Source organism: Strix uralensis, chromosome 5 (assembly GCF_047716275.1).
Source record: "Strix uralensis isolate ZFMK-TIS-50842 chromosome 5, bStrUra1, whole genome shotgun sequence".
Lineage (NCBI taxonomy): Eukaryota > Metazoa > Chordata > Aves > Strigiformes > Strigidae > Strix > Strix uralensis.
In genome coordinates, this window is record NC_133976.1 from 38,360,293 (window position 1) to 38,381,049 (window position 20,757).

Here is a 20,757-nt window from a genome sequence, read left to right on the forward strand (position 1 = left end):
TGCCTAGATTTTAAAAATGGTGTTGCTGCATGACTCTGAATTTAGTTGAGAGTAATGTCAGGTCTTCACATTTTGTCGTTGCCTTCTGTACGCTACGTGTCATTGCCTGGATGTTTTGGGACAGCTTTGCAAGAAACTCCACATCCGATGTGAGCCAACAGCTAAATCGAAAGTATGAAATCCGCAGTCGCTACACATAGAGAAATGTGTTCATGAGAGAGTTTCTGTCTCTCTGCGGCATGGGTACGGCCAAGAGCAGTGCAATGGTGGGTGCTTCAGGTGGCTGCTGGGGCGGGATGGGCCATCGGTGCTGCGGCGGCTGGTGTGCGGCTTCCTCCGCTCCCCTGTGGTGCACACTGTGAGGCTTCTGGTGGTGTCACCTTGTGCTCCAGGGAGCTCTCAAAAAGTGGCAACCACCTTCTCGGAATAAACAAGCACAGGAAATTCTGTCCTACCTCTTCTTCCAGTACTTACAGGAAAGGCTTTTTTGTTTCTTTTGAGTATCAGTTAGCTGTTTCTTGCCAGTTAACACAAGCAGGTGCAGGGACCCCTGCCAGACTGTGAGGAAAGGCTGCTGCTGTTGGACCTTCCCCTGGTCCAATTGCCACTTTGCTCTTAATATTCTTTAGATCCAAGAAACTACATCTTTGATCTCAGAGCCTTTCACTAGATTTAATGGCAAAATCAGTGCTTTAAACCTAATGGGGTTTTTTTTAATAATTTTGATTTAATCAAACTTTTTTTTTTTCTTTCTTTTGAGTCTGTGAAGACCTGAGTATCTGACAGTTTACATTTTAGGAAGGGTGGTAGGGAAGCCAGGCTGTCTCTCTAGAAAAGATGGGACATACCAAATGTGAAATTCTAGAAATGAGAGAAATGTCCCTTAATTTCTTTCAGTAGTAATTGGTGGTTCTAGCAAGTAGCTGAAAATACTTGTGTTACATTTGACTTTTATCTAGCTCATGTAAAAATAGTTTTTTGTAAGTAGTTAGTCCAGTTCCTTTTCAGTTGTACTTAAGTGCAACTTCCAGAGCCAATGTGGTCTAAAAGATCTGTATACATTACTGCCATTATCTCTAATGTCTGATTTTTGGCATATATACCAAATAATGGAATTCTATTACAGGTCTTGGTTATTTTCAGGTGGTTTTAACTCTTTCCTATAGTTTTTGTTACTGTATCATTTAAACACGGGTGTACAATGCAAAAGGGATTACGAAGCTTTCACTTTTCCAGTTGATTTTTCAAACAAAAATTTGGGGAGTAAAGACCTTAAATGCAGAGAGGTGATGTGTCTATGGCCTTAGTTTTGACTGTTGAGCTTGGTTTTGTTTCTTTGTTTCACCTCTTATTCCTCTCCTTCATTTTTCTTAGTTATTTCTGTATGTCTTTGGAGTTGTGGTGGTTTTTTTTTCCTTCTAATTAAAATAAGTCTCTTGCATGTATTTTTACTAATTATAATTCAATATATTTAATCTTTGTTTTTAAGGTGAAAAATAAAACTGTCTAAACAAAGAGCAAAGATGCAGAGCACTTCGAATTACCTCTGGCTGTTGTCTGACATTCTAGGACAGGGAGCTACTGCAAATGTTTTCCGGGGACGACATAAGGTTTGTGAGGAATTACTAATCTGAGTAACACGTAAAACTGAGATTTTTTTCATATGTGAGTAGTGTCATGAAATCAGCAAAAAACTGTTCAAGATTTAGGCCTAAAGCAAATATATCTTTGTAACTATTCATACTTTGTTTTTAATTTTTAATATTCATCCTTTGAATTAAGAGTTCTATACAGTTCAGAGGATTTGGTTTTAATATTGTACTATTTGTCCTTGTAAAATATTAACTGTTATTAATTCTTCATTCCTCCATTCTTCAGTTTTATGGAAAAAATACTCCTTGCTTAAGAATTTAAATAGGAATAAGTCTTATCAGCAGTTTTTATTACATGATATTTTTGTCTTTGTTAGATTCTCTTTTTGTAGTTTTCCCCTGCTATTTTAAAGCCCATTTCTTTTGATTTTTGTGATATTTGTACTGTAAGTGAAATATTCTTAACGTATTATCTTATTGGGTGAAGTTGCTGTTAGTCTTTGTCTGTAAGCCAATGCTTCATACATGTCTAGGACACCATCTTCTTGGTGACATGCCTTGAGTAATCAGTACAGAACTGTACATCTTTGAGCAGTTTTGCTGTGTAAATGGTATACTGATGTGTATGTTGCAACCTGGGTGAGGAGCTAAAATGACCTTGCTTGTGTGGGCCATTCTATTCCTATGAATTTCACGGCATGTCTCACAAAATGAAGATAAGCCTAGTTGTGAAAGTAATGTTCCTTTATAGTAATGACAGTCTGTGTGAATCAATATGAAGTTATATACAAGGTATAGTGTTTTCTATGTTCCACATTTAACTGTGAAGCAACACTAAGCAATAATTTAGCAGTTAATGTGCTTTTCTGGATGAGTGAATTTCAGCACAGAACGATTCCCCTGTAAAGCTTCTGATGTCATGGTTGCATCTCTCATCATCCTCACTAGTCTGAGGGCATGACCTGCAGCTCGTTGTCAACAGGAGGAAACTTTTACCAGGGTACTGGTAGTGCATGTAAGTGTGCTGTTCAACACACCTACTCTAAGCACAAGAAGGCTTTGCCCTTAGAAAGGTCACACACAAGACTGGTTTGCCCTAAGAGGTAGAGGAGTTGCACTGTCAGCTGGTGTTGTGGGTGCCTGAGCATGTTGGGGCTTAGTCCCACTTGAGAACTTAAGTCATAAAGCTCATCACAGTGCTCCTGTCACTTATGTGGGTTTGAATTGCTTCAGGATTTTGCATGAGTGGTATGTAGGGCTCAACACTGCTTTCTTTGGGGGAAAAAAAAAAAATCGGTATAAACAGAACAGTAAAGAAAAAGAGAACAACGTTCAGCTTCCAAAAGTTGTCTCTTAATTTAAGCAAGTCAAGGCTCTCAACTGTAGTACATGCATCTCTCTTACCGATTTGTGCAAGTGGCTTACCTCTTGCTGAAAAATGGTTTTTCAGCTAAGTTTATGGATCATTTGTGTAGCCTTTCTTATGCTAACTATTCTTTTTTTAAAAGCACTTAGATTTTGTGGGCTAACACTGAATTTCCATTCTGCTAGTCTGTTTGCTCCTAGTCTATATACGTAATTATTTTAGCCGAATCCTAATTTCCACCTTAACACAAAATACTATTTTGAACTGTTTCTGATCTGGTTATGCTCATACGCACAACAGAAGATCTCAAAATGCTTGGATAATGGGTCTGTGTACATTTTCAATCTTATGCTTCTGTTTGATTAGTAATTTGTTTGTTTTGAACAGAAAACTGGGGATTTATATGCTGTCAAAGTATTTAACAGTATAAGTTTCCTTCGTCCTGTGGATGTTCAGATGCGAGAGTTTGAAGTATTGAAGAAACTAAATCATAAGAACATTGTCAAATTGTTTGCCATAGAAGAAGAGGTAATGAATTGTTGTAGTTATGATCCGAGATGCATGGTAGCAACCACAGTAACTGTCTTTTTGCTTTATCTTTAACTATAGAGGATAAAGTTACGTTTTTAAAGAATGGTAACATATATAATAATATAAATACTCTGACCCAACCACCATCTTTTTTGCTTTTCTTTGTTGTTGTTGTTGACAGACTATGCTTGCTTTCAGTGTTTAGGCATAGGTTATGATTCTTCAAAGCCGTCTTGAGAAGCCACTGTCCTAAGGTTTATCTTGAGTTATGATTTTTAAGCTACCTACATGTATGAATACTTAATATATACCGATAGTTGGAAGTGCTTCAGTAATCCTGACAATTTAATGCTTTTGCTTTGCAACCAACTAAAATAATGTCATAGGACATGTAGAACTGTATGCTAGTATGAATTGCAGTAGTTGTACTGAAACGGAGGCTGATGAGTTGGAATGACCCAGATGCTGAGATTAGTAAAGAGGAATGAAGGACAGTTGCTGCTCTCTGCTCTTGTGTGCTGTAATTTCTTATTTGTCCATCTATCAATGCTGGTGTCGACCATCTTAAGTGCCTAGAACTTGAGGTTTTCTTAATTTTTTCCCCCCTCTCCAAGTTAGAATACATGAAAATATAAAAATTCACCTGCAGTTCTTTTGAAGATCACCAGAATGGGATTTATGATCCAGCCACAGATTTTTTTTTTTTTTTAAAGTAAGATCCCGTGGTTATATGTAATTTCTGACATTGTTTTCACAATAGTCACAGTCTTATCTTTTTTTAATCTTTTTCCAGACAACAACTAGACACAAAGTACTAGTTATGGAATTTTGTCCATGTGGGAGTTTATATACAGTTTTAGAGGAGCCATCTAATGCCTTTGGTTTGCCGGAGTCTGAGTTCTTAATTGTTTTGAGAGATGTGGGTACGTAGACTTTGTTCTTTAGTCTAATTTGTTGACTGAAACAAACTCATACTTGTTTTATTTATCTTAAAACAGCAAGAGATGAGGAATTTGAATGACTGTCAACTAATTGAACAAATTAATATGGTCATATGGAGTCACATCTTTTAGTTATGTCTGTATTGGTATAGATAGCTGCATTAAGAAGCCATTTCTGTATAAAGCATTGCTATAATTCTTTTTTGCTTGTTTCAAGATTATTTGTCACATGTTGGACTAATTCCTAGTAATAACTAATCTTAGAAGAGTAAATTAGAAAAATAATGAGGTTTACCTGTGCCTTCCTGTTACAAAATTTTCCTCCATTACTTTATGTTGCTGAGAGCCAGAAATACTGTAATTTAGCTGTTTGAAAGAAAAAAGGGCAAAACCATTTAGAATATTCTCTGGTCCTGGTCTTTTTGTTAATTGAGTGTCCCTTCTCATTCCCATTTCCCAGTGAGAAAGTAAACACGTATGTCTTCCTAGTCTCAGTTACAATTCAGTGCTTGTGCCGCCTGTGTCAAGATATATATATGTAAATTCTGTTGTGTTTTGTTTTGGTTTTTTAATTGAAGTGGCTGGGATGAATCATCTCCGGGAGAATGGAATAGTGCACCGTGACATCAAACCAGGCAATATAATGCGTGTTATAGGTGAAGACGGTCAGTCTGTTTACAAACTTACAGACTTCGGTGCTGCAAGAGAGCTTGAAGATGATGAACAATTTGTTTCTCTCTACGGCACAGAAGAGTACTTAGTAAGCCCACATGATTTCACTTTCTGTTGAAAAAGTGTTTGAATCCCAGGGCCCTTTGTGATGAGAGTTGAATGGGTGAAGGCTGGACTGTTGAGAATTAGTATTTAAACCTTTGTATTATAATTGTTTTTATAACTTTCCACCTTTTTCACCTTGGGTCATGCCAGTTCTCCTGCTGATCTGAGCACAGTAGCCTTTAGATAATTTCCAAGTCCAACTGCCCCTGTTGCCTTGTGTGAAAGGAAGAACAACAGTGTTTTAGTTATGAATGTCTTTGCCTTTATCTTTGTAGATATTTTTCAGTTTGTATTTGAGCTACTTGGATGATGTCAGGTGTAGTTAAAATTCACTTGATATCTTAGTTAACCAAAGAGAGGCAGGCATATTATGTATTAGGCATAATTTTATTCCTGCCATATTTTCACACATATAGAATCATAACTGATATTCTCTGCTATGGATCTCTTCCCAGTTTGGTTTCTGTTGTTTCAAAATCATCCGGAGGAATACTGACTTTCTCCTCTTCTTTAGTGGTGCTTTAATAGTCAATCTTTAGCTAAATTTTAAAATATTTTTTGCAAACCTTTAATAAAAGTGGCTATCATACCTAGGAACACTTTTGTGATATTCTGGCAGAATAACTTAAGCAAATTCTATGATATAAGCTAACTTTGCTTTTTGATTAAAGAGCTGAAAGTTTAGAACGACAAATTATCTTGCTGTGAAATGATAGATTGGGGTTTTGTTCTTTTTATCGTTCATAAAGCAATTCTAACTTTTTTTTTCTGTTTTTTTCTTTTTAGCATCCTGATATGTATGAGAGAGCAGTTTTGAGGAAAGAGCATCAGAAAAAGTATGGAGCAACAGTTGATCTTTGGAGCATAGGGGTGACATTTTACCATGCTGCAACAGGGAGTTTGCCTTTCCGACCTTTTGAAGGACCTCGTAGAAACAAGGAAGTGATGTAGGTAATTTAGAAGGAGATTTTTATCTGTTTGTAAATTAAGTCAGTCCATGAAATGCTTATTATCAAGCAATCCTACACACATATATTAAACATTAAAATAGTGAAAAGATTTAAGGAAAAACACTCTTTAACTTTGTTGTGGTTTAACCCCAGTAAACAGCTGAGCACCGCACAGCTGTTCACTCACTGCCCCTCAGTGGGATGGGGAAGAGAATTGGAAGGGTAAAAGTGCAAAAACTCGTGGTTTGTGACAAAGACAATTTAATAAGTAAAAAAACCCCAGAAGACAAACAAATGAAAAACCCCACCCCTAAACGCAAAAGAAAACAAACCCAAGAAAAACAAGTGATGCAAAAAAACCCCAGTTGCTCACCACCATGTAACTGATGCCCAGTCAGCCCTTGACCAGCTGCCACCCTGGCAAATTTCCTTGCCCCAGCTTTTATTGCTGAGTATGATGTCATATGGTATGGAATATCCCTTGGGGTCAACTGTCCTGGCTGTGTCCCCTTCCAACTTCTTGCTTGCCCCCCAGCCTACTCACTGATGAGGCAGTGAGAGAAGTAGAAAAGGCCTTGACGCTGTGTAAGCACTGCTCAGCAATGGCTAGAACATGCCTGTGTTATCAACACTGTTCGGGTCACAGATCCAAAACACAGCACCATATGAGCTACTGTGAAGAAAATTAACTCTGTCCCAACCAAAACCAGTACAAACCTTCTGCTTCAACAGGATTTTACTGTGTGGCACCTTAAGACCTAAATTAAGCATAAGCGCTCCCCCAAAATACTGTTGTTTTTCCACACATCTTTCTTTCACTGTGGCACTAGACTGGTCTGTTGCAGTGTGGTGTATATAACTTGGATATTCAGGTAAAATTATGGTATTCTGAAATGGGTTTTCAGTGCTGCAAACTTCTGTTGTCCTCTAAATGATTGTCTTCCCAGGCAGTCTTTAAATGCATGCACTACCCATGAGACTTTTGAGTAGCATAGTTGTGGACTGTGGATGAAGGTAACAGGGGTAGCTCCTGAATGGGAAGAAGTTGTGTCTATGATGTGCTGATTGGAATTGATTTCTGTTTCATCATAGTCTAGCTCTATGTTGTTATTCTGTGTGTTGCATTTTAAAAATAAAGCAAGATGGTACTTGGGAACTCTAATTGGATGACATTTCTGTTCTGGTGCTCCTTGCAAAGCCGACTTCAATTTTCTTAGCTTAAGGAACTGCCCATCCTGTGATTACCTCACAGGCATTCTTGTTGTATCTGCTTGAGAGATAAGCAAGGAACATATGTTTTATATGTACATTGTCCTCCAAAAAGAGAAAGCACAACTGAACTTTTCTGTTGCAAAAAGCCTATTTTTCCTGATTTGCTTCATGAGAAATTTGAGAAAAATACTAGCCTGCTCAGTACAAAGTTAGACAATGCCATATTGTATCCAAATTGCTAGATGTTTCCAAGTCGAAGTAATTTCTCAAACCCCACCTCCTGTTCCTTCTTTATCCCCAAGTGACTTTGTGGTGGCTAAATGTCATCTCTTGCTATGGAGCATGCTAGAAGTTAGTCATGTAAATGCCTAAATTAAGCTGCCTTGGAAATCTAACTTTGATTAATTAACACTTGTGAAAAAACGTCAGCTTCCTTCAGTGATGCCTGAAATCTTTCCTAAATTTTTCCCAAACCTGAGGTAGACAAAATTCCTTCTCCAACATAGCCCACAGTGTTTCCTTTTCATTGTTTATAATTTTAGCACCACTCGCTGTCAGCTTGTAAGCGAAGCTTCCTAATTATTGCACCATCTACAAATTTAGGCCAACCTGTTGTTTAGATTTATATTATTGATACACCTTTGAGGATTAGTTACTAGACCTATGTATATGTAAGAGGTAGTAGTTAAAGTCTCTATTATCTTTGTAATGTATCACAGGTATAAAATAATCACAGGAAAGCCTTCTGGTGCTATTTCTGGAATACAGAAAGCAGAAAATGGACCAATTGAGTGGAGCTGGGAGATGCCTGTTTCTTGTAGTCTTTCAAAGTAAGTTTGAACTTCTCACAAAATGTTTCAATGATTCTTGGTTAGGCTTTTCCAGTTATTCTCTCAGGATTGGGTCTTTGGAACAGAGATCTGACTGTTGCAGTTGTTTTCGTTGAACACTTCAATAGATCTGTACAGTCTACTATTAGGTAATCAAGTGTTTTTACTTCCTATCTGTCCAAATGACTGCTAATTTACAAATGAGCACCTGAGAATCTGAACTGGTATGAGTAGAAGAAAGATTATTACTATATTTTCTCCACCCTCAGGAAGGAGTATGAAGATTTAATAAGCTTTGAATTGGCAGCCCCCCTTTCTTGCAAGAATGTGACTTCAGATATTACAAAGATTAGGTAGTAGGAAAGAAATTATACGAAAAGACAGTTCAGAGACTTGTAGTTTTTCCAGAAAAAAATATCAGCACATTTTAACATATTCTCATGGTATCTTCTGAACTTTTTTATCATCATATTTTTGTTTCATAAGTCATAATACTCAGTAGGAAGAGCCATGGAAGATCTTATCTCAACATGATCTTGAAAACATCTCCCATAACCTATTTACCTATTTATCTTCCTGAGATACTGGTACTTTGAAGTTACTACTCTTTCATGCTAATAAAGGGGGAAAGAAATTGTTGTGTGAACAGACTTTAGAAACAAATTTTCTGAAAGCCAAATATATAGATCTGTAAGGGGTGTAGAGTGAAAGTCTAGTTTATATCAATTTATAAGTTTATAGCATGCAGAACTTGCAGTTTATATATATTTTTCATGATGCTGCTTGGTATTTTCCTCTGCTTATTCCATATAATTGAAGTGCTTGAAATAATAAAGGAAGCAGATTTTTTCATTAAACATCTGTTTACAGTAAGATTTTCAAGTAGCATTTAAACAGCATTTACTGTTATAAGTTTAGTACTAAAGTGAGTTTGAGCACAGCAGCCACTGACCTCTAATGGGGCAGTCAGTGTGCTTGTAAGCCACTGGAGCTTGCTTCAAAATGTTACCAGTTTTACCGCTGGATTCAGGTTTGACGTGTACTTAATGTTAAGACTTCGAGGAAGTTGTTCATGATAACACAGGAGTAGGATCCATGAAGTTCCTTGCAATTCAGATTCTCAAAGTAGAAACAGAAGAAATTTAAGCTGGCCTTTCTCCTAGAATAGTACTGGCTATAAGGCAATAGTTGTACATTTTTCTTTGCAGCAGTTGAGCTGCATGTGTGGAGTACTTACTTAGGCCCATCTCAATCAGGATGAATTCTGTTAGTGTTGACAATTTAAATAATGAGTCTTTGCTGACCCAGCTGATTTTGATTGAAAGCAACACAGTGTGCTCAAGTGAGCAGCTCAGCCAGCAAACCATAAATGGTAGTTGCTTGCTTCAAAGTAAAAATCTGTGGTAGGTGTGCAGGGTGAGCTGGGTAAAAGACTACTGCTCAGCAGTGGTAGAAGGTTACCTTAGCTCTACAATATAGACTTTTAAAATTGTATGTAATTTTTTCAATGCCTGTGATATTTGTCAAATACAAAGGAAAAAATATTTGATAGTTGAGCCTAAAAAGGAAATAAATACTGATAAAGTATGCGTATTAATGAAAAACAATAGACATTACCATTGAACGTTTTGTTGTTCAGTAGAGGGAAAGAAAAAAAAGCACTGGAATATTCTTCAAGGGATAATAGCTTTGCATTCGTGAGACAAGTCAAATGAAGTATTGAAATTTGTTACAAGGTGTAAAGATCCAAGCAGATGCAAGTTGTCTTATGTCTTCCTGGTGTCATCTAGGGGTCTGCAAGTACTGCTCACACCTGTCCTTGCAAATATTCTTGAGGGAGACCAGGAAAAATGCTGGGGATTTGACCAGTTCTTTGCAGAGACGAGTGACATACTGCACCGAATAATAATCCACATCTTTTCACTGCAGCAGATGACCTTGCACAAAGTTTATATTCACAGCTATAATACGTAAGTGTTATAACCGCTGTTATAAATTCAGTAGCCTTTCCTTGCTTGTGTATCTGAGGAAGTGAAAGCTTGTCATTCTCCTGTGTAGTTGCAATGCATGTTGACCAAAAATAAAAATAAAATCATTGAAGTTCAAATCTACTGATCTTAAACTTGGTCTTAATCAGAACACAGATTTAATCCTTGACATTTTACAATGTGTCTGTGTTCGTAATGGATACCAATTCATCCCACATTTATATATTACTTATTTATAAAGCAGTTTTCCAGAGACTGTGTTCAACTCTCTCCTTTCTTATCTTGTGCATATTTTGTATTCTTGAGGACATCATCTGTGTCTGACATAAAACTCACAGGGATTCTGAAGTTGTAATTGGTACAATTTAGGATCCTGAGTTATATGGATTTCACTTTATGGTCAGTAAGTGTTGACGTTAGAAGCTGTAAAGTCTGGTTTACAGTTTGATACAAAAATAACTGCCTTTGCCTTATTACAGATAATACAGAGCATGTGTTTAATATGCAAACAGATACAGTTATTTCATCAGATGTATCAATACAGTTCTGGCCTTTCTCAATTTTTCTATTCTGTCATTTATATTTTGAGAGCCCAAATACTATTTTTGCAGAGAAATCTTTCTTGTAGCTCAAACTGCTGTTTGTACTTTGTTTTTAAAATTTATTTTATTATTATTTACCTTTATGTACTAGCTCTATTATTAAGAAGTGGCAGTGTACTAGTACTGCACAGGAACAAATTCTTCCTGTTATTGTCCTTAAAGTTTTTCTTCTTTGTAGGAGGTTTTTTTTGTTTGTTGGGTTGTGGGGTTTTTGGAGGTGGGGAGGTTTCTTATGAATTCTCATGCCTTGTATCCATTGATTGCTGGAAATAAAATACCAAAGTGTCTTTGGTCTTCCTTATAACTGCTGTTTTAGGAGATAATCTGACTGTTAGCTTACAGGCTGAATTTAGGGTGTGTGCTTTTTGATGTGTAAAACACCAGACTTTTCTCTTGGAGAGACCGTCCGTCTCCTCTGAAGAAATGAGTATGCCTGAGAAAACTAAAGTATGCTTCCTTCCTCTCATATGGTGCTTCCTGTTCAGACTTCAGGCCAAAGCAAGTTTGTTTACACAGACATGCTTTGGTGGAAAATCAGAGGTAGAAAGGGAAGTTTGATATTTTGCAGGAAATAGCATTTATTTTTGTAACAGAGCAACCTGGAGGCTTAGGCAGTGTGCTGCTTTCTGTTCTGCTTATAAGTCAAATGCTCTATGTGTAAAAACAGTTCTTAATTAATCAGAAGTAAAAGGGATTTTTATTTAAGTAATACAAACTCTAAATTTTTGAACTATTGTAGTGAGTCTAACTACTACTGAATATATTGTTTCTATTATAGAGCTGCTATATTTCATGAGTTGGTCTACAAACAGACAAAAATACCATCTCAGAATCAAGAACTGGTATATGAAGGTCGGCGTTTAATACTAGAGCCTGGCAGATTGGCACAGCACTTCCCCAGAACAACTGAGGAGAATCCTATCTTTGTAGTAAGCAGGGAGGCGGTGAACTTTGTTGGATTAATTTATGAAGAAGGTATATGAAAGTCATTTCCCCTTTCATATAGCTATGTTTTGTAAATAGTTTGGATTATTTATTTGTTGTTTTATGTCTGTTATGTCTTAGAAATAGCATTCAAAAATTTTTTCTCTTGATACCTGAAGTTCTAAGTATGCAGTCCAATTTTTTCCAAAAATGCTGAGTATCCAGCATATTTTTATAGAAACGATAGCTGCTTGTAATGTTCCTAGTGCTGTGAACCTGAGTATTTGTGTGTTAAGATGTAGTGGAGGTCTGAAATTTTTTCAAGCATGATACTTTTAACAAGTAGAAAGGAACATTACAGAATGTAATTCAAAGCTGATTATTTTGTTCCATTACTCACCAAGTGGAAATAGAAGTTTTGGGGTTTTTTTAATTTGACATGATTGTGGTTGGCCTTTCAGTTAACAGAGGAGGTCTTGACAACTTAGCTTAGAGGGTCATATGCCACAACAGAATGCCATACAGAAAAAAAAAAACTAAGTTTTTGCATTTCCATTTATCATTGAGGGGCTTATAGAGGGCCCTGTGCCAGAACCATTTTTGATAAGAGAGGAGCTGGAAGACACGCTTCCAGTTGAGAGCTCAGTGTTGCTTTCGTCACTATGTCCTATATTGACTGCTTGGGCCAGCTGGCACTCACACAGAAGTGCTGAAGAGTGTGGGTAGGTGAGCAGTTTGTGGAAGGATCAACAGGGCTTTTATATTGTGTCAGAGCTTTCTGAAGGAGTCAGTGAACATGAGAACAAAGGACATTCAGCTGATAGAGGCTACCCTAGGCTTAAAAAAGCTATTTGGTGAAGTCCTGCCCTTAAGAGTCTCAGTGAAACTAAGCAGCAGTGAGATAAGAGGGAACAGCCTCCCATGCGGACAAACATAGGACTGAAAAACAGAAATAAATGGTTGGCTTTCTCAGTGGAGAGAGATTTCCAGTGGAGAGCTGCATGAAATCTGTGCTGTGTAGCATGTTCAAAAGTGGGTCTGGAAAAGGAAGTGAAGGACAGTTTGCTGAAGATACCAAGTTATTTAAAGCTTTTTCAAGGCAAAGGCCAGTTTTGAAGTGCATGAGAACCACACAATATTAAAAGGCTTGACAGCGACAGATTAGATGAAAATCCATGTAGATACACATAAAAACAGTGTACAGGGTGGGGAGGGGAAACAGACTGAAATTTTGAAGTCTGTTTTGGAAAATAAGGAAATACAGGTGTTTATTTTATGTTTCAGTTTTACTTCCTAAAGTGCATCAACGTTATGATTTGGATGGGGATGCCAGTATGGCTAAAGTGAGTAATTATGATTTTAATTTATATACCTGTCTCAGATAATGATACTGAAATTAAAGATATTTGATATTCAGACAAATAATGTAAATTAAACTATTTCTAATATACTAGTGAGGATTCTGATTGACAGAAATGTATTTGTTAACAAGGGCTCCAGAAGTGTATTAAAGCCATACTTTGTATGCAAAATATATTTGTATATTTTTTAAAAAAAGAACAAATCTAAAAAACAGCCTTCTAAAGTCCAAGTGCTTTGTTACTGCTTAACTCAGTGATGGGGGAAAGAAGCCTGCCACTTTGGAGCCCTGAAGTTAGCTAGAAGATTCATAACGTCCCCTGTGACAGTGCAAGACTTAACGTAAGAAAAATAACTTTCATCTTTCTCTCAATAGAGAGGAGTCTCTAGGACTGTGCAGAAGAGTGGAATTTCTGTTACCTCTCTTGCAAATTTTCAGAATCTGGGGGATTGTAGAGGATGTAGGGGAAGCAGAGGATGTTTCATTCTGTGGTCATTTCTTAAAACCACTGAATGTGTGCATTGCTATGCTTTGACTTTGACCACTGTTTATACTATGCCTATAAAATACTGGCTACTGAGGAGCCATGTATTCAGGCATGGTAGTCCTGAAAACGTATGTCTCTGAATACCAGAAGTCTTTAAAATCAATAAACAGAAAGGCGTCAGTTGATATTAATGACTTAAAATACTGAATGATAATCTCTGAAACTTTGTTCACAATTCTGAATAATGCAGCAAACTTGTAAGTGGAATTAAGTGAATGAAGAGAGTCCCTAGACTTAAAAAATGTGTCATTTTTTACAAGTTTCTTTTAATGTATGTGTTTAATTCCTAAACTACTGAAGAAATGTACTTATGACTTTCCAGAAATTAAATCCTGAGAGTAAGTGGTGTCATTTTTGTTTATAAGAGACTTATTTTCATCCCTAACAGATATTTCAGCATAACTGGAAAAACTCACCACCATGTTTAGCTCTGCCTCCATAATTAGCGTTTAGTTGTCTCCCAACTAAAGTTTGGGTGAAGTTACGCATTTTAAACTACCATTTTCATGTTGCTCTTTCTTTTATTAATCTGTGTTGCTTTGTTGTGATTAATTGACTCAAAACAGTTGTTAAGAGAATGCCAGATTACTACTAATGTTGGGGTTTTTTTCCACCAGGCAGTAACAGGTATCGTATGTTATGCCTGTAGAGTTGCCAGTTCTTTGCTACTTTACCAGGAGCTGATGCGAAAAGGAATACGATGGCTAATGTAAGCAACTGACTGAATTTCATTGTGCTTTTTTTTTAATTGATATATGCCTTCATTATCAATGCATAATTCTGTGATCTCTGAGTATCTTGGGAGGTTTTCTTTACTCCTTGAATATGACTAGGCTTTCTGAATTTTTCCTTCTTTCTGTCATTAAGGAAACAAAAATCATTTTTTATGACAATAAGGTTTAGGTATTTGCAATTTCACTTTCTTCTGTGGGTAAATGAAACCTAGTCTCTGATAACATGCAGGTACAATTATGCAGCTTGCACAAGATCATTTTATATGAGGATTATACTAATGCATCTCTAACTGAAAGCAATTCTTACTAGCAGTTATTACTGTAGGTATATTGTATTACTGATTGCTGGTAAGATGGCAGTTGAATACTTCTGTTACAGACTAATGCTTCACTTTTTTTAGTGAAATAATCAAGGATGATTACAATGAAATGGTTCATAAAAAGACTGAGGTGGTCATCAGGCTGGATTTCTGCAGCAGAAACATTGAGAAAGCTGAGAAAATGTGAGTAGAAGCACTACACTGAATGCATTGATTTTTCATTATCATCTTCAGTGACAGCGGTATCTTAAGTTATGTTTATTTACGGGATTTTTGCATATAAAAATTATATTTGAATCAGCATGGATTTACTGATGGCAGTGACTTAAACAGATTTAGTAATATGCTTTACTATAACTTGAGTGTTAATTTTGCTGCTTAACTTAGTGGGAACAAGTAATTACTAATGAGTAGTAATTGTATGCGTTCTTTTTCTCCTTTCTTCTCTGACTCAGCTCATTTGCTGTTGTTGACTTTAGAAGCTATAGTAAAGCCTGGACAAAGAATCGAGAAGTTTTCGTTTCATTAGTGCTTTAGTGCTTTTGTCACTGAGTTTCCTTGTGTGTGTTTATTAAGGATGACTTTAAATACTGCCCCTTTCACAGCTTTAAGACCGTAGCATTTTCTGCATGGAAGGAATTTTAATGTTGAAATATAACATCGAACAGATGGGGAAAAAAAAAAAAAAAACAAACCACCAGCAAAACAACTACTAGAAAAACCAAAGCTGCATTAGAATGTCATTAGATCACAGTGCATGCACATAGGGATGCCAAATGTAAACCGCACAGGAAATTCTACTTCTGTCGTTTTTTTAAAATGCCTGACTATTATGTTATTTTTGTCTATTTTGCTTAATTCAAATGGCAGAGGTCTGTATCACAGAATATCACTGTTGCCCATGTGGACTCATTTAGATCTATATAGTAGAAAGTTTTTTTAGAGCGCTTTCTTTAAAACTGGCAAAATTTATAGTAAGGAGCAACTAAAGCATTATTATCTTTTAACATAGGAGACTTCCAAGTTTCAAAGACCACAGAAGACACTTATTTCTCTTGTCTTCTGTTCCGAGGAAGCAAATGTTTTCCAGTGGTCAGTACTATTTTGCCTTACCTCTTTCAGTCAAGTGCTGTCTGTAGGAGATGGGACTGCACCACTGAATTCTCCCTCCAAGTTTCACTTTTTCTCTCTCCTGATTTTTGTTTCATCTCTCAGTCCCACTCAGTGTCCAGCTCTCAGTCACATTCTTTTCCACTTTTAAAGTGTCCTTGCAGTGTTTTGTTCAGTCTTTCCACAAACTAGCATTAGCTCTGTCTGTAAGGTGTGTTATTGTTACCCAGGCTGACGCAAACTTTAATCCCAGCTCTTCACAGGATTCTGCTATGGGTAGTTGTTTTCTTATCCAGCCTACTGCCAGTCTCCCCCAAATGCCCTCTTGGTCATAGGATTCTCTAAACTTGCTTCCAGGCTGTTCTGAAAATGCACATGTCCACAAGATGATTAACACACATGTAGAGCCATTTGGTTTGCAGAGTAGACTTAATAGATTTGAGCCATGTTGGAGCTGCTATGCATGTGCGAATTGAAGAGCTTGTACATAGTAATTAGGGATCCCCAAGGATTTGTCAGATTTGCTGTGTGCATGCCAAACATGTACAAACTGACACACCTGGGCTTTGAGGTGCTTGCTTTAAAAACCACCCACAGAAACAGTGCAGCTAGAAAAGTTGATAACTAGCAAGATAACAATATACCTGTGTAGCCTAGTTACAAATCATCAGGGCTGTAATCCAAACTCTTCTTCAAGACAGTTTACACTAGTTGACAGGACTGGTTCGTGTTCACTCTGTATGTGGTTCAGATAGCTTTTTCCTGCGTTCTGCCAGGTCCCCACAGAAGAAAGCCACTTTGAGCTCAGAAGAAACTGATGTAGGTTCCGATTTGTGACTCTAGTGCATTCAGCAATATCTCAGAACAGCAATTTGAAAACATTATGTTCACTTGTGAACTGGAGCAGTTCTCATGTGAACAGAAATTTGCGATGTGTTTGCATATGGTCTTTCGGCCTCTTATGAAGGGGTAGGATTTTCAGTTTATTTGACTTCCGAAGGCTTATGAGTTAGCAAAGGACATGTCCTTGTTTGTTCTCCCTTTTCAAGGCTTTCAAAGCATGACAATGCAAAGCTTTTATTTGAAAAGGTAAACAAAGTATTGAACTTAAGCAAAGTATGTATTTTTTGAAAGCAGCTGAGCTGGTTTTATGTTTTTTAAAATTAAATGTGCCTGAGGCTCAATAGGAAAAATATCGTCCTGAATTATTTGTTTGGCGTTTGAGCTATGGTCATATGGAAAGCATCAATATGAACAGATGGTGCTACTAACCCAGCCTTTAAGGTTTTGGTAACTCAGTCTTTCCAATAAGTTTCCACAGAAGAGTATTTTGGTGCACTGGGGTATTAGTTTGTTGTGTGCTATTGGCTACTTTAAATAAATCTAGTTTGGTAACCTTTTAAAAATTATTTGATGAGAGGAAATAGTTTTCCACTGCCTGTCAAGGACAACTAATGAGAATAGAATAAAGAAGTCAGGAATGGAAGTTTCAAACTTCTTTTTAACAGTTCTAGGAAAAAAAAATCGAGGAAACTTTTTCATAACTAAAACGTTTCCATTATTGACGGCCATTTAAGTTTATCAGTGTTTCACGGTTGCTGCGACAGATACTGTATTTCATATAAAAGAAAAGGTAGTTGTTACACTCTAGATTCAAGGAATATTTTGAGTGCATTTATTGTTTGTTTATTTTCTTTTTTAACTCTGCATTTTTTTGTGGTCAGATATGAGAATTTGATGCAGATCAACTTGGAAGCATCAGAAGTGGATGAAATTTCAGAGATACACACGAAACTGTTGCGTGTAAGTATCTTACAAAGCCTGTGTCCTTCTCAAAATGGTGTTTCTAAAGAAAAAGCCAAATACTCAATAACAGGTTTTTCTGTGAATAACAACTCTGAATTTTCAAAGTAATTTCTGGACTGCCAAAGGTTGTTAAAATGCCCATACTGAGATGTGGATACCTTTCTGAAAACAGTAAATCTTATTATTTTCACTACACTGGGCTAATAAAAGGGAGTTCCTGAAAATACATTCTCATTTTCTAAAATACTCAAGTAAAAAATTATAACCACAAAATATATTTTACTTTGCAGTTGTTTTCCCTTTTCTTAAAGATTTTTAAACTACTTCGTTGGCTTTCTAAAATGATACATACACAAACACACTTCAGAGTGATCTGCTTTGCAATTTGCATCGTGTTTCCAGAGAAGTAAGGAAAAATTGAAAATAACTTTACACATTGGTGTCCTGGGAGCAAGTATAAAGTTCTCCATTCTAAAAGAAAAAGGTGATTAGTGCATTTTTATTTTGAAGGTTGTATGAACTGCAGAGAAAGAATGGTATGAATTATGTGGATAGTCATTATACAAATTGTTAACAAACCAAAAGAACAAGTGTAGAAATAAATAGGGAATCTATGAAAGGTAGAAACTTACCATTGAAAGGAAATAAATATTAACTAACAGAAATACCAGCATCAAAGATGATTGATTCTTTAATAATACCATGCTTTATCTTCTTTTAGCAAAGCCTAGGCAGATAATTGGGCATATTTCTTTAATGAAGGTCAGTGAAACAAATGGGTCTGTAGTATTAACGTGCTTGGTCTGTTTTCAGCCTCAATTAATTTTTCACTTTACCCGGTGGTAAGATTGAACTTTCTTGCTCTTATGTAGCTCTCCAGTTCTCAGGGCACAATAGAAACTAGTCTTCAAGATATCAAAACCAAACTTTCTCCTGGTGGTTTACTGGCTGACACCTGGGCAAATCAGGAAGGCATGCATCCAAAAGACAGAAAGTGAGTAACTGTATTAATTGTTTCAATATTTATTGAATTCTACATTCAGTTATAGTTCATAAAACTTATTAATAGATACTTAAGGTTATTATAAAATATCTCATTTTCTTCCTTTTGTCACTCTAGTCCAGAAAGGCTGCAGGCACTGCTATGTTCCATCACAGATATTTATTATCAGTTCAAAAAAGACAAAGCGGAACGAAGTAAGTAATTTATTTGATTCACTTTTAACATAAACTGTAATGTAAAGGACAGGTCAGTCCTTGTTCCAGTAGGATATTTGTGGTGCGAATGGAGAATTAGTCAGCAACAGTGAATATGTCTGTAGGTCAGTCTTAGTGAGGTACCGTCTCGCTCATATGCCCATATGAATGAAACACCACTATTAATCTGATAAATTTGAATTGCAAGACTTGAGAGTAGGGGGAAAAAAAAAATGAGCACTTTTACCTATCAGGATAGGAGAAGGAAACCATATAGAAAATGGGTGAACTTAGTGGAGTTTTACATAATAACAGAATTAAACTGGTAATGTCTGTCATCTGCTCTGATCCTAGGACTTCCTTATAATGAAGAACAAATTCACAAGTTTGACAAGTAAGTTTTGAAGTTACCTTTGGGAAATACCATTATTGCTTTCAGGTCCTTCAGGTGCTCTTGCCAATAACCTCCTCTGATGATTTTTATTGTAAATTATAACCTCTTTCGGATTGCTTTGTAAAAAATTTCCTTTAAGTATCTTACACAGGGGTGCTAGCATATGATAATGAGGTGCTTTCTGGCAGTGGAGTTCCTTCACTGATAGACCTTCTAAATGTAGATGTGAAATACTTGTTTGTTATCTGGGCATAACTGTCTTATAGAAAGTACATTTTTTTTCATTTTTTTATGGAGGAAAAAGCCCTCAGTAAGGGTGAAGTGACTTTGTAACTAAGGTGGAGATAATTTTCTACAGATGAATAAAATACAGACTAGCTGAATGAAGTTCTAGAATGATCTAATCTTCCAGGAAATACAGCATGCGAAATAAATTTTAATGCAGTCCTCCATGCCTGTTTAAAATTGTCGCTTATGAGAGGTGGCCACATGAAGTGTCTGTATGTAACCTGGGTGTCTAGACTCCCTCCCACTAGGCTCCACTGACTAACTCTTGAGCAACTGCTGACAGCTGCTCTGCTCGTGGTGCTCTGCTTGTCTCAGGATCGATTCAGTTCCTCATACACAGATGCCTAATACTATTTAAGTAGTCCTAAGGTATCTGAGACTGGGAGGGAGGACACAAGGACAAATGGGAAACCTACACCTTTTGGATAGACAGTTGGAAGCAGGGCAGGATATCCTTGTGCATGTCAAATGATGCTAGATGCATATGTTTAAGTAATTAAGTTATTCTCCTAGTGACTGGTCAGTTGAGTGGTTCCCTAGACTTTGCTGAGTGCTATATGAATTTAGACACTGCTTCTGTAATTTTCTAAAAATTCTTGATGTTGCTACCACTAATGTGGCTTCACTAACAATTGGAGATAGAAAGCTACCACGTAGAAGGTATTGGTATTCTCACAACTGTGCCACTTGATTTTCCCACAGTGAAAGTTAAATGGGGGCTAACTGCCAAGTGGAGGGGAGGTTACCTTAAGATAAAGGACAGTAGGGGCAGGAAACCTGTAAGACAGATCTTGATACGCTGAAAGACTTGGACACATCATTGCCCTGCAATGGCAAGGGACTGAACTTAATGTGAGAGACACTGTGAGTGATAATTTTGTCATAAGTGCTTAAAGATATGGTTGGAAAACAGGCAAACATTGGAACGCTATCCATAGCTCATTTTAAAACTGCACTCCCTTGGGCGGATTAAAGAAATTTTAGGGCTTTTTCTACTACTCAGACTGTGTCCTTGCATTAATGTGGGAATAACTTTAAATAAATAGACTTCATTTGCATGGTTTTGAATACTGGTATGTTTTCTACTGCAGCTGTCTCCTTGGGATTGTTTGGGTATCTTTGAGATCCTAACTACATCTTACTTTATACTTGATTCACCCCTGACACAAATGGCAGTGGTTTTTGTCAAGAAGTGTGCGCCATTAGCAACAGAGGCAGGCCTCTGTAATATTTACCACTAGACAGGCAAGGGAACAGCACTCAGTTCAGATTTTTTTCTGGTTTAATG

At 36.8% G+C, this 20,757-nt stretch overlaps 1 protein-coding gene across 3 annotated transcripts in view; it reads left to right on the top strand.

Annotated features, from left to right (window-relative positions):
• The window catches only part of TBK1 (TANK binding kinase 1), a 29,299-nt gene that overhangs the window by 2,711 nt on the left and 5,831 nt on the right, over window positions 1-20,757 (top strand). Inside the window, exons 1-16 of one of the 3 annotated variants that reach the window (XM_074870490.1) lie at window positions 1,492-1,610; window positions 2,541-2,607; window positions 3,346-3,486; window positions 4,283-4,412; window positions 5,009-5,190; window positions 5,994-6,154; window positions 8,089-8,199; window positions 9,990-10,169; window positions 11,568-11,764; window positions 12,998-13,056; window positions 14,238-14,329; window positions 14,756-14,857; window positions 17,509-17,587; window positions 18,463-18,584; window positions 18,711-18,787; window positions 19,142-19,181. In XM_074870490.1, the coding sequence (XP_074726591.1) occupies window positions 3,415-3,486; window positions 4,283-4,412; window positions 5,009-5,190; window positions 5,994-6,154; window positions 8,089-8,199; window positions 9,990-10,169; window positions 11,568-11,764; window positions 12,998-13,056; window positions 14,238-14,329; window positions 14,756-14,857; window positions 17,509-17,587; window positions 18,463-18,584; window positions 18,711-18,787; window positions 19,142-19,181 (1,604 nt within the window). In that variant the 5' untranslated portion in view covers window positions 1,492-1,610; window positions 2,541-2,607; window positions 3,346-3,414. Of the gene's footprint in view, window positions 1-1,489; window positions 1,611-2,540; window positions 2,608-3,345; window positions 3,487-4,282; window positions 4,413-5,008; window positions 5,191-5,993; window positions 6,155-8,088; window positions 8,200-9,989; window positions 10,170-11,567; window positions 11,765-12,997; window positions 13,057-14,237; window positions 14,330-14,755; window positions 14,858-17,508; window positions 17,588-18,462; window positions 18,585-18,710; window positions 18,788-19,141; window positions 19,182-20,757 lie in introns of those variants that run through there. The other 2 variants (XM_074870488.1, XM_074870489.1) reach the window with 2 other exon arrangements.